The 13,054-nt window shown below is 42.7% G+C and overlaps 1 protein-coding gene across 2 annotated transcripts; it reads left to right on the top strand.

The window, feature by feature from the left end:
- On the top strand, positions 1-12,704 carry JMJD7 (jumonji domain containing 7). Of its 2 annotated transcripts, none has more exons than XM_054025387.1 (8): positions 1-96; positions 1,535-1,688; positions 2,443-2,696; positions 3,506-3,562; positions 4,624-4,719; positions 6,474-6,550; positions 9,982-10,141; positions 11,365-12,704. In XM_054025387.1, exons 1-8 carry the CDS (start codon positions 12-14, stop codon positions 11,451-11,453), a joined length of 972 nt encoding a protein of 323 aa, XP_053881362.1. In that variant the 5' UTR covers positions 1-11; the 3' UTR covers positions 11,454-12,704. The 2 variants fall into 2 exon arrangements, with proteins under 2 accessions (XP_053881362.1, XP_053881363.1); XM_054025388.1 differs by lacking the exon at positions 1-96 and adding an exon at positions 334-427 and having other exon boundaries at positions 11,365-12,703.
- Positions 12,705-13,054: the final 350 nt, after the last annotated feature.

Genomic DNA, 13,054 nt, shown 5'->3' with positions numbered 1-13,054 from the left:
GCTGCTCAGGGATGGCCGGTGCGGGTGGGGAAGGGGAGGCAGCAGCGCTGCGGGCGGTGCGAAGGTGCCTGGTGGCGTTCCCGGCGGAGGCCCGGGGTGAGCGCGAGCGAGCCGGGCCCTGATCGGCTGCCACCGGCCGGAGGGGGGCTGGGAGCTCTCTGGTGGCTCGGCCCCGCCATCCCGGGGCCCCCTGCAAAGGGGGAGGGGCGTGCCCGTGCCGTGCCTCGCCTCGCCTCGCGGGGGATTGAGGGGCGGGCTGTGGAGCGCTAGTAGGGGAGGGGAGCAGCCCAACGCGCGCGGGGGGGGGTTGGGTGTCCGTCACCCTCCCTTCGCCGCAGTGCCCAGTGAACACTTTGCAGAAAGACTCGGATTTGGTGACCGTTGCGGCCCTGTGATTCTATGGACACCCCCTGACCCGTTAGTGAAGGTGTGAGAGCCAATAATAAACCTCTCCGAGCCCCCCCGAAGTCTTGCAGCAAGATCAGGGAAGGCCAGACTTTACATTCCTGATGCTACCAAAAGTATAAACTTAGCAGAAAAGAAAGGGGGGGAAAAACACCTTTGGGGCCTTTGTCATATGTCGTAGAGAAGCAAAGCAGTGCACAAATCTAACTGTTAAAAAATCTGTTGCAGGACCCTGCTAAAGATCCAATGGCACCATGTGGGGAACTTTGAAAAACATTGTTTAGAGATGGTTCTCCTATGTTCTGCTTTTGATTTAGTGTAATCTCTAAATTAAAAAAAAACATAACTAAAGATTTATTTGACAGCAGAGCATGTATTATATATTTATTTGTGTAGACAGTAATGATATTTGGGCACCCAATTTGGAAAATGGCCTTAAAGGCAGGTCTCTACATTACATTTAGGCACCTAAATGAAAGTTGCCTGATTAGAGGTGCTGAATGTTTCAGAAGGTGAGGCTATCTCTAGGCACCTTTGTTGTATGAGCCCCACTATTGGTGCTGTAAAAGCAGCAAAGAGTCCTGTGGCATCTTATAGACTAACAGACGTATAGGAGCATGAGCTTTCGTGGGTGAATACCCACTTCTTCGGATGCATACATACGTCTGTTAGTCTATAAGGTGCCACAGGACTCTTTGCTGCTTTTACAGATCCAGACTAACATGGCTACCCCTTTTGATACCATTGGTGCTGTTTCCTTCTTTCAGCTTCACATGGTCTTTTATCTATATGAAGTATTGTCACATGGGAGATGAATCACAGCAACTGATTGACCACAACTTGTTTCAACCTGTTGTGTGGCTTTGCATATGAGGAATCTGACAGTGGAGACCACCTCATCAATATGTAGGGTTTTGACACCTGGAGACTACAGGTTCCAGCATACAGCGTGACCAGTTCTAAGCTGGAGCACTGCATGTAGGGATGTATAGTCTCCATGGTCCTGTCTACACTGGGGAAACTTTCTAACGTGTTTTAAAACTGATTAGAACAGTGTAGAGATGGTTTAAAGTGGTCTGAACTGCTTTCAAGACTTCCGTAAGATTGATTTTTTTCTTTGTCTGGGCAGAGTTGGGACTGATGGAATCAGTGCCATACCTAGATAGCCTTCTGTCTCCGCTGGAATTTTATCGGGAATGGGTGTGTCCAAACAAGCCATGTATAATTCGGAATGCCTTTGATCACTGGCCAGCTCTGAAGAAGTGGACGTTAACTTATCTCAGGTAGGAATCCGCTTTGAAGCTAGGCAGTAGCTCAGCTGAACATTACAAACCATCAGAAGAGAGCTTCTTGTTGTTTTGGTTTTTTTAAATTATTGATAAGACTGGCTCAAATGAACCTGGGATCCTGTGTGAAGACTTCTATTGGGCATCCCAGCTGCAGCGCCCAAAATTCAGAAGTTACTTTCTTCCCCCAACTACTGTACTGTACTTAGTTCCATTAAAGGCTATGGGAGATTTGGTTTTGTGTGCCAGAACTTGTGGGGGAGCGGAGGGGGCAGAGAGAGAGGAAAATAGTGTTTGGAGGCTTGTTAAACAGGAGGAACATGCAGAGTGCCCCAGTCAGGGCTGCAATAGATAGTGATGTCTTGATTCCCCAGCAGACTCAGATTTTCACTACAGCGCTCATTCAGCACAAAGCAGGCCATGCTGCACACCTTGTGACTGTGGCGCATGAGCAGAAACATGCTGGCATTTCATCCTATTCTGATTGGGGTGGTTTTTCTGTGGCTGTAGGTTTGGCAGCATTGCTTGGTGGCATTAATTATGATTAATCCCTGGTGGCATTAATTATGATTATTTAAAAAAAAACAACAACTGGGTGTGGACATGAAATAATTCAGTGATTGAAACTTTTATGTCAAAGAGAGAGGATTTCTCGGTGCATCCACACAGCAAAATGTGATTTTAAAAATCTATCTAAAGTATATGTTTGTAGATTCCTCAATTGGCTCTGAACCTCAGATATATTTTGCAGGAAGGTAGCAGGCTCCAAGATGGTGAGTGTGGCAGTGACACCAAATGGTTATGCCGATGCTGTTTATCAGGACCGGTTTGTCATGCCAGAGGAGCGGCACATGCTTTTCAGCAACTTCCTGGACATTGTGGAGAAGAAAGTGATCTCTCCAAGTGTGTTCTATGTGCAGAAACAGTGTTCAAACCTGACTGAGGAGTTCCCTGAACTTTTAGGTGATGTGGAGCCTGAAGTACCGTGGATGAGTGAGGCACTTGGTAAACACCCCCTGCAATCAGTGAATACTTGTATAGCACTTTAAACTTCTGTGATGTTTATATGTTTATTTGTCAACTCAGGAAGGAGGGAGCTAGTAAAATAGCCTAACCTTGCCCTTTGGATTGGAGGACTCCAAAACAGCTTGCTTGCCTACTGGGTTCATAGAGTGTGAAACTGTGCCATTGTATTAATATACCTCATTTTCATCCACAAGTGGCAAAAATGTTGGTGGCTTCCTGGGGACCTGTCTACACTACTGCTCATGACGTTGCTACCACCTGTGGAGCTAAACTGATAGCAAAAGGGGAATTTTTTTAAAGCCTATTATAGACCGTACTCTAGAGTACTGCTTTAATATTACCTTTCTGCCCCTTGTTGTGCAGTTGAAGGTGCTTGCTTATGGTAGTAAAGGATTATTCGTTACAGCTGACTTTATTTCTAGAGCATAATTCATTCCTTTTAATGTGGTTCTCCTGACCCCTTTGGGGTTTTGGTACATGAAATGCTAGTTTGTGATTTGAGCTATGTATTGGGGACACAGGTCTCCAGAAATTGTGAACTGAAGGTCATAAGCACAGCCTTGGGGATGAATAATGCTCCATCAGTTAGTACAATGGGTCACTGCGACAGCCTTCAGTCTAGAAGGAGCTCATAATTATTAGCTATTAGCAATCAAGGCTGACATATTTACTGAGGTGCGTGGAGAATATAAACAAACTGAGTTGGCAGAAAAATCTTCATCTGCGGCTCTTTAAACATAATATTGAAATTTTCTGTTGAAAATTACTTCCTCTTCCTCCCCTTGCAGGAAAGAAGCCCGATGCTGTGAATTTCTGGCTTGGCGAGTCTGCTGCTGTGACATCCTGTGCGTAGCATATGATGCTGTCAGGTCTTGTATGTGCCCTCAGCTCAGATTTTGACATACTTGTTTTGAGGGGCAAGGGGGTGGGTCTCTTTGTGGACTCCTAATGGATAGGTCTTCATATGTAATGATCTTTCTTCCTACCCACCTTGTCCCAGCACTTGGCTGATGTATCTGTATGTGCATCTGGCTTATTGTTTCAGGTGGAATACTGAAGATTTCTGCCCTTTAAATCTTGGACCTTGGTTTAAAGTAAAGCAATAAAATTTCAGTCTCGTGCTTAATAGTTCAGACTAATTGCTATAAGTGTCAGGATTCTCCTTCCCTAGTAAAATTAATTTGCACAATTAATAACATTAGGGGTGTTTTCCTCTTCTTCTGAAGTTTATTAGTAACTCCCATACAGTACATTGGATATTGGACTTGGTAGATCACTGGTCTGAGGTGGTATGGCGCCTCCTGTTTTTCTCTGTTTTTGTCCTAGCCATCTCTTTTTTCTGTGAGATTTTGAGTTTAGAGCGGAGCAGAAATGGATGGTTTAGTGGTGTCGTCATCAAGTTTGAAATACATTTACTCTCTGGAATCAGTTTCAGTTCCCGGAATGGTTGACTCAACCCTTTATTCTTCTGAGGTAGATTGAGAACCTTGCATTTTGCTCTGTATGGGGGTATTTTGGATGAGACTTTAAAAACTGAGGTAATGTCTGCTCTCCTTGGACATTGAAGATCTCAGGACATGTTCATAAGAGGAGGCACTAGCCAAAATTCCTGCCTGCCCTCAAACTTGTTCAATGTGTTTCTGTGCAGGTTGCTTGCCAGATTCCGCCCCAGAAGTGACTGTTTTTCTGTGGTGCTCTCTGTATGTTGCTGGTGAAGTGATTTGGAATCCTTTTGGATAAAAAGTGCTGCATGCTTATGAAATATTATTTCATTATTACTTCTTTCTCCTCTGGCCCAAGAGGAAGAAGCAGCCTACCACTGCCAATAAGAGTTGTCACTTTCAGTTTGCTACAGTTTGTGATCAAGAGTTTGTGATGTGGTGCTTTTCTTCTTTCTCAATCCTAGTACATAAAGATCACTACGAGAACTTGTACTGTGTGATTTCTGGCGAGAAACATTTTCTGCTGCATCCACCAAGTGACCGCCCCTTCATCCCCTACGGTACATGCTTTAGAGTGTTTGTGTGTGTATATGTATAGAGAGAAGTGACTAAAATAATTAAAGGTAGAGACAGGAATAATGTTCTGATAATTTTTTCAGTGTTACATTTTGCAATGTGAATAGAGATATCTACTACTCCGCACAGTAAGTATTTGGTAATAGATTTCTATTCCTGGGGCTGGATCCTCCGCTGGTATAAATTATTGACTTCAGTGTAGTTGCTCTGATTTATACCAGCTGAGAATCTAGCACCTGGCTCTATGCTCTTAAGTGTCGGACTGCCTGGAATTCCTCCAGCTTTAGAATGATTAAAATATCTCATCTGCAGTGAAGCTTGCAGGATCCTCATGCCCTGTAGTTCTTGATTCCTCCTGCTGATTCTCTTTCTTTCTGGAAAAAAGCAGGGAAATTAAATACAAATGTGTACATTAATGAAATATTAAAGTTACAAATGTAAATGCTGAAATCTAACAAAGAACAAAATAAGGTTCTTATAGTAACATTAGCTTGACCACAATACCTATAGCTTTTATTTCCTATTTCTGTTACTTTTACAAGTGCACATTAATATTAATATTTATGTTAAAGGTATACAAAAAATGCTATACAAGATGGACTATGTGAACCTGTTCACAAGAACCTTAATTTTTTTTAACTCCCTGACTTTTGAGCTTTTAGATTTATAACCCTAATGTAAGACTAAGATCAGTTCGTGTGTGTTATTTTTATATATTATCATTGTTCTAATATTGCTCTGGTATTATTTGAAACTTGCACTTTTATAAAACCTGTTGGAGCTAAGACTTTGCTGAAGTTTCTTAATCTGTGTTGCAAGGCAGATCATGATATCTAAAGATCAGTAAAAGAACCATTGGAGTGCAGAGTTAGAAAACCACATGTGTAGAAGCAATGAAAGAAGAGCAGCCCAGGTTTTCTAAAATGGCTGATAAGCCAAATAAGATAAAATTAGAAGTGAAAGGTTAGCCACAAGTCATTAAGAACTTAAATGAGAGCTCTCTTGGTAGAATGACCAAAGCAGAAAGGACAGATAATAGAGTGCTGGGTAAGATAGGGGAGAAATTGTGACTTGAAAATGGGATGGTAATTGGAACAAAGTAGGCTCGAGAGTAAGTGGCATGTGTGTGTTGAGGAAAAGGAAAAAATTAATTCATTTGAAGGAAGAGAGGACAGAGCCCAAGAAAAGGTAGGCATTGGTGAACGTTGTGATGGAGTGCAGAGCTGGTAATAGAGAGGACAGAAATTGGAGGACTTGTGGTCACGGAATGAACAAAGGGAAGAAGGAAGCAGAGGAAAGAAAACTGGAAATGGTGGTTGTTTGATGGTGTCTTAATATTTGCGTCCATCTGTGAAAGTGTCATGTACTATGTCACTAAGGCCTGGTCCACACTAACCCCCCACTTCGAACTAAGGTACGCAAATTCAGCTACGTTAATAACGTAGCTGAATTCGAAGTACCTTAGTTCGAACTTACCGCGGGTCCAGACGCGGCAGGCAGGCTCCCCCGTCGATGCCGCGTACTCCTCTCGCCGAGCTGGAGTACCGGCGTCGACGGCGAGCACGTCTGGGATCAATCCGGGATCAATTTATCGCGTCTAGATAAGACGCGATAAATCGATCCCAGAAGATCGATTGCTTACTGCCGAACCCGGAGGTAAGTGTAGACCTATCCTAAGACTCTGTATTTATTATTAAGATTAATGCCATTTAACCCTTTCCGTGCTCTACACTTTCAGAACTCTACCTTCCTGCAACATATTGCATATCAGAAGATGGTTCGTTTCAGGTTGTGGATGAGAAGGCTGCAGACAAGGTACTTAGGACATCTTTGTATTAAAAGAACACCATCAACTTGACTAATTTTTTTTTAATTGACAAAAGTAGTTTCAGGTATTACACCATACCCTGTGACCCCTTGCAAGTTTTTGTGGTTATTATTTGAGTATGTCCTGTTTCTAAGATGACTCTTTAACTGCATACTGGGAACCATTGAAATCAATAGCTATTAAAGGAATAGCCTTTCAAAATAATGTCTTCTGTGCGCTGAACACAAACAGATCCATTACAAGTCTTTTTACATAATACCAGATAAAGGAATTTAGCTCATCGGGGGGAATTTCTCTGCTGTGCATACCTTGTGTTGGCTCTCTGCAGAGGGGTGAATTTCATCCTAGAAAAATATCTTCTGGTGCCATAAAACATAGTAGTTATCTTTATAAACAAAACATGTTTTCTTCATAGTAGTAATTATTATTTGGTCAGAATGATCGAAAGGAGGCACCATACAAAACATATACAAATACTAGGTCCCTATCCCAAAGAGAAGTATGGCCCAGTGCTTAGGGTGTTAGCCTGGGATTGGGGGGGCTTGGGTCAGTTTCCTGTTCTATCATAGACATTCTGTGTGGCCGTGGGCAAGTCACTCAGCCTCTTTGCATCTCAGTTCTTCAGCTGTAAAATGAGAATAGTAATACTTCAGTAATACACAGAAATGTTGAGGGAAAATATGTTAAAGATTAGGAGGTGTTTAGATATCATGATAATGCAGGCTAATAAGTACAGAAAACTTACAATTCAATTTTAGACATGACGGAAAGGAAGATAAGAAGGGATAAAGATTGCAGTTATAAAATTATGCAGTTATTCTAAAATCATAGATTTTTAAGGCCAAAAGGCACTATTGTGATCATGTAGTCTGACCTCCTACACATCACAGGCCACAGAATTTCACCAACCCCATCCTGTAATAGAACCATAACCTCTGGCTGAGTTAGTAAAGTCGTCAAATGATGATTTAAAGACTTCAAATTACAGAGAATCCACTATTTACTCTTGTTTAAATCACCAAGTGACCTGTGATGTCCCATGCTGCAGAGGAAGGCGAAAACCCTCCAGGGTCTTTGCCAATCTGAGCTGGGGGGGAAATTCCTTCCCGACCCCAAATATGGCAGTCATTTGAACTCTTGAGTATGTCAGCAAGACCCACCAACCAGTCCCCTGGGAAGAATTCTCTGTAGTAACTCAGAGCCCTCTCCATCTAGTGCCCCGTTTCCAGCCATTGGGGATTTTTCCTAATAGCAGTTGCAGATTGCCTACAATGGCATGTGGCCCATCTCATCATACCATCCCCTCCATACATTTATTAAGCTCAGTCTTGAAGCTAGTTAAGTTTATTTTTGTCTCTTACTGTTCCCTTTGTAAGGCTGTTCCAGAACTTCACTCCTCTGATGGTTAGAAACCTTCATTTAATTTCAAGCCTAAACTTGTTGATGACCAGTTTATATCATTTGTTCTTGTGTCAACACTGGCACTTAAATACCGGGGAGGCAGAGGAGTTATCCTTGTGATGTAGAGAGCAATCAATCTCCCCTCCGCCTTTATTTGGTTAGGCTAAACAAGCCAAGCTCCTTGAGTCTCCTCTCATAAGATAGGCTTTCCATGTCTCTGATCATCCTAGTAGCCCTTCTCTGTACCTGTTTCAGTTTGAAATCATCTTTCCTAAACATGGGAGACCCACATTGCACACACAATTCTAGATGAGGTCTCACCAGTGCCTTGTATAATAGCAGTAACGCTTCCTGTCTCTACTGGAAATACCTCGCTTGATGCATCCTATGATTGCATTAGCCTTTTTTCACAATTACATCGCACTGGTGGTTCACAATCATCCTGTGATCCACCAATACACCTAGTTCTTTCTTCTCTGTCATTTCCAACTGATACATCCCAAGCTTATAGCAAAAATTTATGATGGTAGGCTCTCAGCACATGATCTTTCATTTTGCACTATTAAATTTCATCCCATTTCTATTATTCCCATTTTGAAGGTCCTCCAGATTTTCTTGTATGATATTCTGGTCCTCCTCCATATTGGCAATACCTCCCAACTTTGTGTCATCTGCAAATTTTATTCGGGCACGCACACTTTTTGTGCCAAAGTCATTAATAAAAATGTTAAATAAGATTGGTCCGAAGACTGATCCCTGGGGAACTCCACTAGTAATCTCCCTCCAGCTGGACCAGTTCACCTTTCATTATGGCCCATTGTTGTCTCCCCTTTAACCAATTCCTTATCCACCTTTCAGTTCTCCTATTAATCCCCATTTTCTAATACTTTAACTAATAATTTCCCATGTAGAACTGTATCAAATGCCTTACTGAAATCCACAAAGATTAGATCTGCATTTCCTTTGGCTAGAAAATCAGTTATTTTCTCAAAGAAAGAGATCAGGTTGGTCTGGCACGATCTACCTTTTGTAAAACCATGATGTATTTTATCCCAATTACTGTTTACCTCTGTGTCCTTTACTACTATCTTTCAAAATTTGTTCCAAGACCTTGCATTCAACTCAGGTCCAACTAAAAGGCCTGTAGGGGAAAAGACTGATCGGGGAAACTTTCTTAAAAATAAGTGATATATTACCTATTCTCCAGTCATAGGATACTAGGCCCGAACTTACATATTCATTAAAATTACTTGTCATTGGGCCTACAATTTCATGTCAGTTCCTTTAATATTCTTGAATGGAGGTTATCTGAGCCCCCTGATTTGGTCCCATTAAGCTGATTGAGTTTAACTTCCACCACAGATGTGGTAATTTCTACTTCCATATCCTTGTTTCTATTAGCTACTCTGGCACTACCCCTAAGCTCCTCGTTTCCCTTATACAATTTGAGGCACAGTATTCAATTAAGAGTTGGGCCATGCCTAGATTATCTTTAATCTCCACCCCATCCTCAGTGTTTAGTGGTCCCACTTCTTTCCTCGATTTTGGCATATGTGTATCACCCAAACAATTGTAGGTTACCCAAGCTCAACTTATCTTCTGCTTTTGTTGGCCTTCATACTTCCTACCAATAGGCTAACTATGTCTGTCTTCATTCAGCAATCCTTCAAGTACGCCATTTTCCCCCTGTCCATTTTCTATCCCAGGTCCATTCCCTGCCATGTAACCTCTGTCACAAACAATCAGATCCCTTTTCCTATGCCCAAAACAGTGTCCACAGAGTCTGCAGTTAGTACTTGGTAAATGTAAGGCTCCATCACCATGTCTTATAGAAAGGAGCATTCTTGTAATATGGTAAAGTGGATTTTACAGGATTTACAACTGTATATTTTCTAGTACATTTTATTTACAAGCTCAATAAATGAATGTTTTTGTTTATTAACTCCATTTTCAGGGGGACCCTAACATTTTATATCTTGTTAAATGCCACATGTACAACATACTCTTCTCCTTGCAGGTGCCATGGATTCCGCTGGATCCTTTAAATCCAGATCTTGAACAATACCCAGAGTATGCCCAGGCAAGGCCTTTGCGGTGCACAGTGAAAGCTGGTGAGATGTTGTACCTCCCTTCCCTCTGGTTTCATCATGTTCAGCAGTCACATGGTTGTATAGCAGGTAAGAAGAGCTGTTAGGAAAAAACATATTTTCAGTCCATGATGGCATAGTCCATTTTCTCCAGCAAAACATGGTTGGGTACAAGGGCACTTTCACATAGTCTTTTCTTCTTCATCTCTGGTAGAGTTAGCTATCTTGGCATGTGACTATAGTGTTACCTCCTTGCAAATACTGTTCTGACCATATCTTGTATAGAATTGCTAAAGAATGTAGTGAAATGGGTGAAGAAGGTAGGAAAAATCCACTAGTCTTTGAGGCTGCAGAGAGAGCCACAACACAGTCACCCCTGTAGTAGTTTGTTTTGTTAGAGAGAGCTAAGCAGGTTATTTGATTGGTGGCTGCAAATTGACTGACTCCACACCATAGGCAAAGAAACTGCACAAGGAAGTTTGGGTTTTAAGTGTCTGTTATTATCAGACCAGTAAAAATGAGTCTTTAATGCATAAAAGAAAACCAAACAAATATACAAGTTACTTGTTGTCTCTGCCTTTAACAAAAATCCCTTCCTCTGCTCATAAGATATCATGTGTCTCTCCCTCCCGCCCCCCTCCCACCTCTCCCCTTGGAGAGCTCCAGACTTGCAAACCTTTCTCCTCTTATACGCCTATACCATTACTGTCTGTATTGCAGGATGCAAGGAAGGGCTTTACTGTATTTGTTCTCCCATAGCCAGAGCAACTCCTTCCATGCAGAGAAAAAATATGTAACAGATGAGTGTTGAATAACATCAACCCAGTTATGAAAGCAAAGATACAACACTGCTTGCAGATATTGGAGGCATTTTAGTACTTGCCATAGCATGGTAAAAAGACCCATTAATTTTCATTTTAATTAAGAGGCAAAATTTAAACACTGGGGGGAGAGAGAGGTTCAAATCTAGAGTAGGTCATAAATTAAAATGAATTTGTATTCTTGGCCTAGATCACAGCACACATTTTCTGTTTCTAAATGTTTTGCAAGTCTGCTCAGGAAAGTCCCAGGACTGGCATTTTGGGGGTTAATATGAGTTAGGATTGAGGTGCATTGGGAGAGCTATGTAACAGATGCTGACTCACTGCCTGCCTGCATTATGCTTGGCTCTAGTCAGAGCTGGAATTCTTTTAAAGTTCATCCAGTTTTGAAAAATGAGTGCCTGCATTACCTTCTAAAGCAGCATATGAATATGGCCATAAGGCATTTCTAACACCAGACTATAACAATTTTCCTATCTCTTGTCTCCTCAGTGAATTATTGGTATGACATGGAATATGACCTGAAGTACAGCTACTATCAACTTCTAGATTCTCTCACAAAAGCTGTGACACTGGTGTAGCTGAGACTGGGGACTCAGTCATAAACCTTTCTGATGTGACTGAGTTATATGCGTCTGCCTGGAGTACAAATATGCTTGAGTCAGAACTACTAAACATTAAATTATCCTCAACAAATGTCTGTCAGAGGATATTTGTCTTGCTTGCCTTTGGAGATGGTATCATGCAGTCGTTCAGTGAAATTCCAGGCCAAATGGCTATCTTTTTTTGGCTTGACAGGAGAGAGCTTGTTGACAATATTTCAAAGCCTTCATGCTTAGCCTCAGATGCCTCAAGGAAGGCAGAATTTTAGTGGAGCCACTGCAGGTTTTGGAAACCTCAAAAATGTAAACCATGTGTGTTCCTTTCCATTTGCTAGACTCTTTAGAGCAGTGGTTTTCAAACTGTGGGTCGCAACCCAGTACTGGGTCACGGAATGTAAGTCAGTGGGTCGCAGCGGCTCTGGTCAGCACCGCTGACCGGGCTGTTAAGTCCCATTGGAGGTGCTGCCCGGCTAAGGCAGGCTACTCCCTACCTGTCCCAACACCGCGCTGTGCCCCAGAAGTGGCCAGCAGCAGGTCCGGCTCCTAGGCAGGGAGGGGGGCATGGGTACTCCATGTGCTGCCCGAGCACCGGCTCCGCACTCCCATTGGCTGGTAATCGGCTAATGGGAACTTGTGGGGGGAGGCGGCGGTGGTGCCTGCGGGCAAGAGCCACGTGGAGCCGATTGTGCACCTCCACCTAAGAGCCGGACCTGCTGCTGGCCACTTCCAGCATGCAGCGCAGTCTGCGGTGCCAGGACAGGTGGGAAGCCTGTCTCTGCTTCCCAGCTGCACCACTCACTGGGACTCGCTGGAGGTAAGCCTGTGCCCCAGTTCCCAGCCCTGAGCCCCACTCAAACCTGGAGCCCCCTCCTGCACTCCAAACCCCTCATGCCTGGCTCCACCCCAGAGCCTTCACCCCCAGACCAGAGCTCCCTCCCACACCTTAACCCCTCATCCCCAGCTCCATTGGGTTGCGGGCATCAACAATTTTCTTCAACTGGGTCACCAAAAAAAAAGTTTGAAAACCACTGCTTTAGAGAACATGCAAAGCTGTAGCCACAGATCTGTCTGATAACTGGCAAAATAATGAGGCAAAACCAGCTCTGCAGTAACAATGTAATCATCAGCCCATGACTCCCATTCCTTATGAGACAACAATACTTTGAGTTTTAATTCACTGTGTTCAGTGGCTGTGTGTAATGCTCTGAGAATTCAGAATACAAATTGTGCCATAAAATATCAGTGTTTGTAAGCTTATTTAGATACTAGCTATGGGAACCCTCAAATGATATGGGGAAGGGGAGTGATCAGGAAATCATGATCTAATTGTGATTATTTTTCATGTAAAAACATGTCTACATTTCATTGTGCAGATTGCCAATGGTTGTGTGGGGCTTTAAGAGTTGCTTTTCTGGATTCATAATAACTGAGAATCAAATCCCATCTGTTCCCATCAACAGAAAATTCTACTTGCTAAAGCCCATTTACCATAATCTGTGACTTTTCTAATGAAATTCTGCAATTCTATGGCTTGTGTTATGGAGGTTACTAGATAACTGTGCCTCTGTCCTTAAAATGTA

The sequence above is a fragment of the Malaclemys terrapin genome, chromosome 4 (genome assembly GCF_027887155.1).
Source record: "Malaclemys terrapin pileata isolate rMalTer1 chromosome 4, rMalTer1.hap1, whole genome shotgun sequence".
Lineage (NCBI taxonomy): Eukaryota > Metazoa > Chordata > Testudines > Emydidae > Malaclemys > Malaclemys terrapin.
Note: the sequence above shows the minus strand (reverse complement) of the source record. Positions and strands in the feature narration are given on the sequence as shown.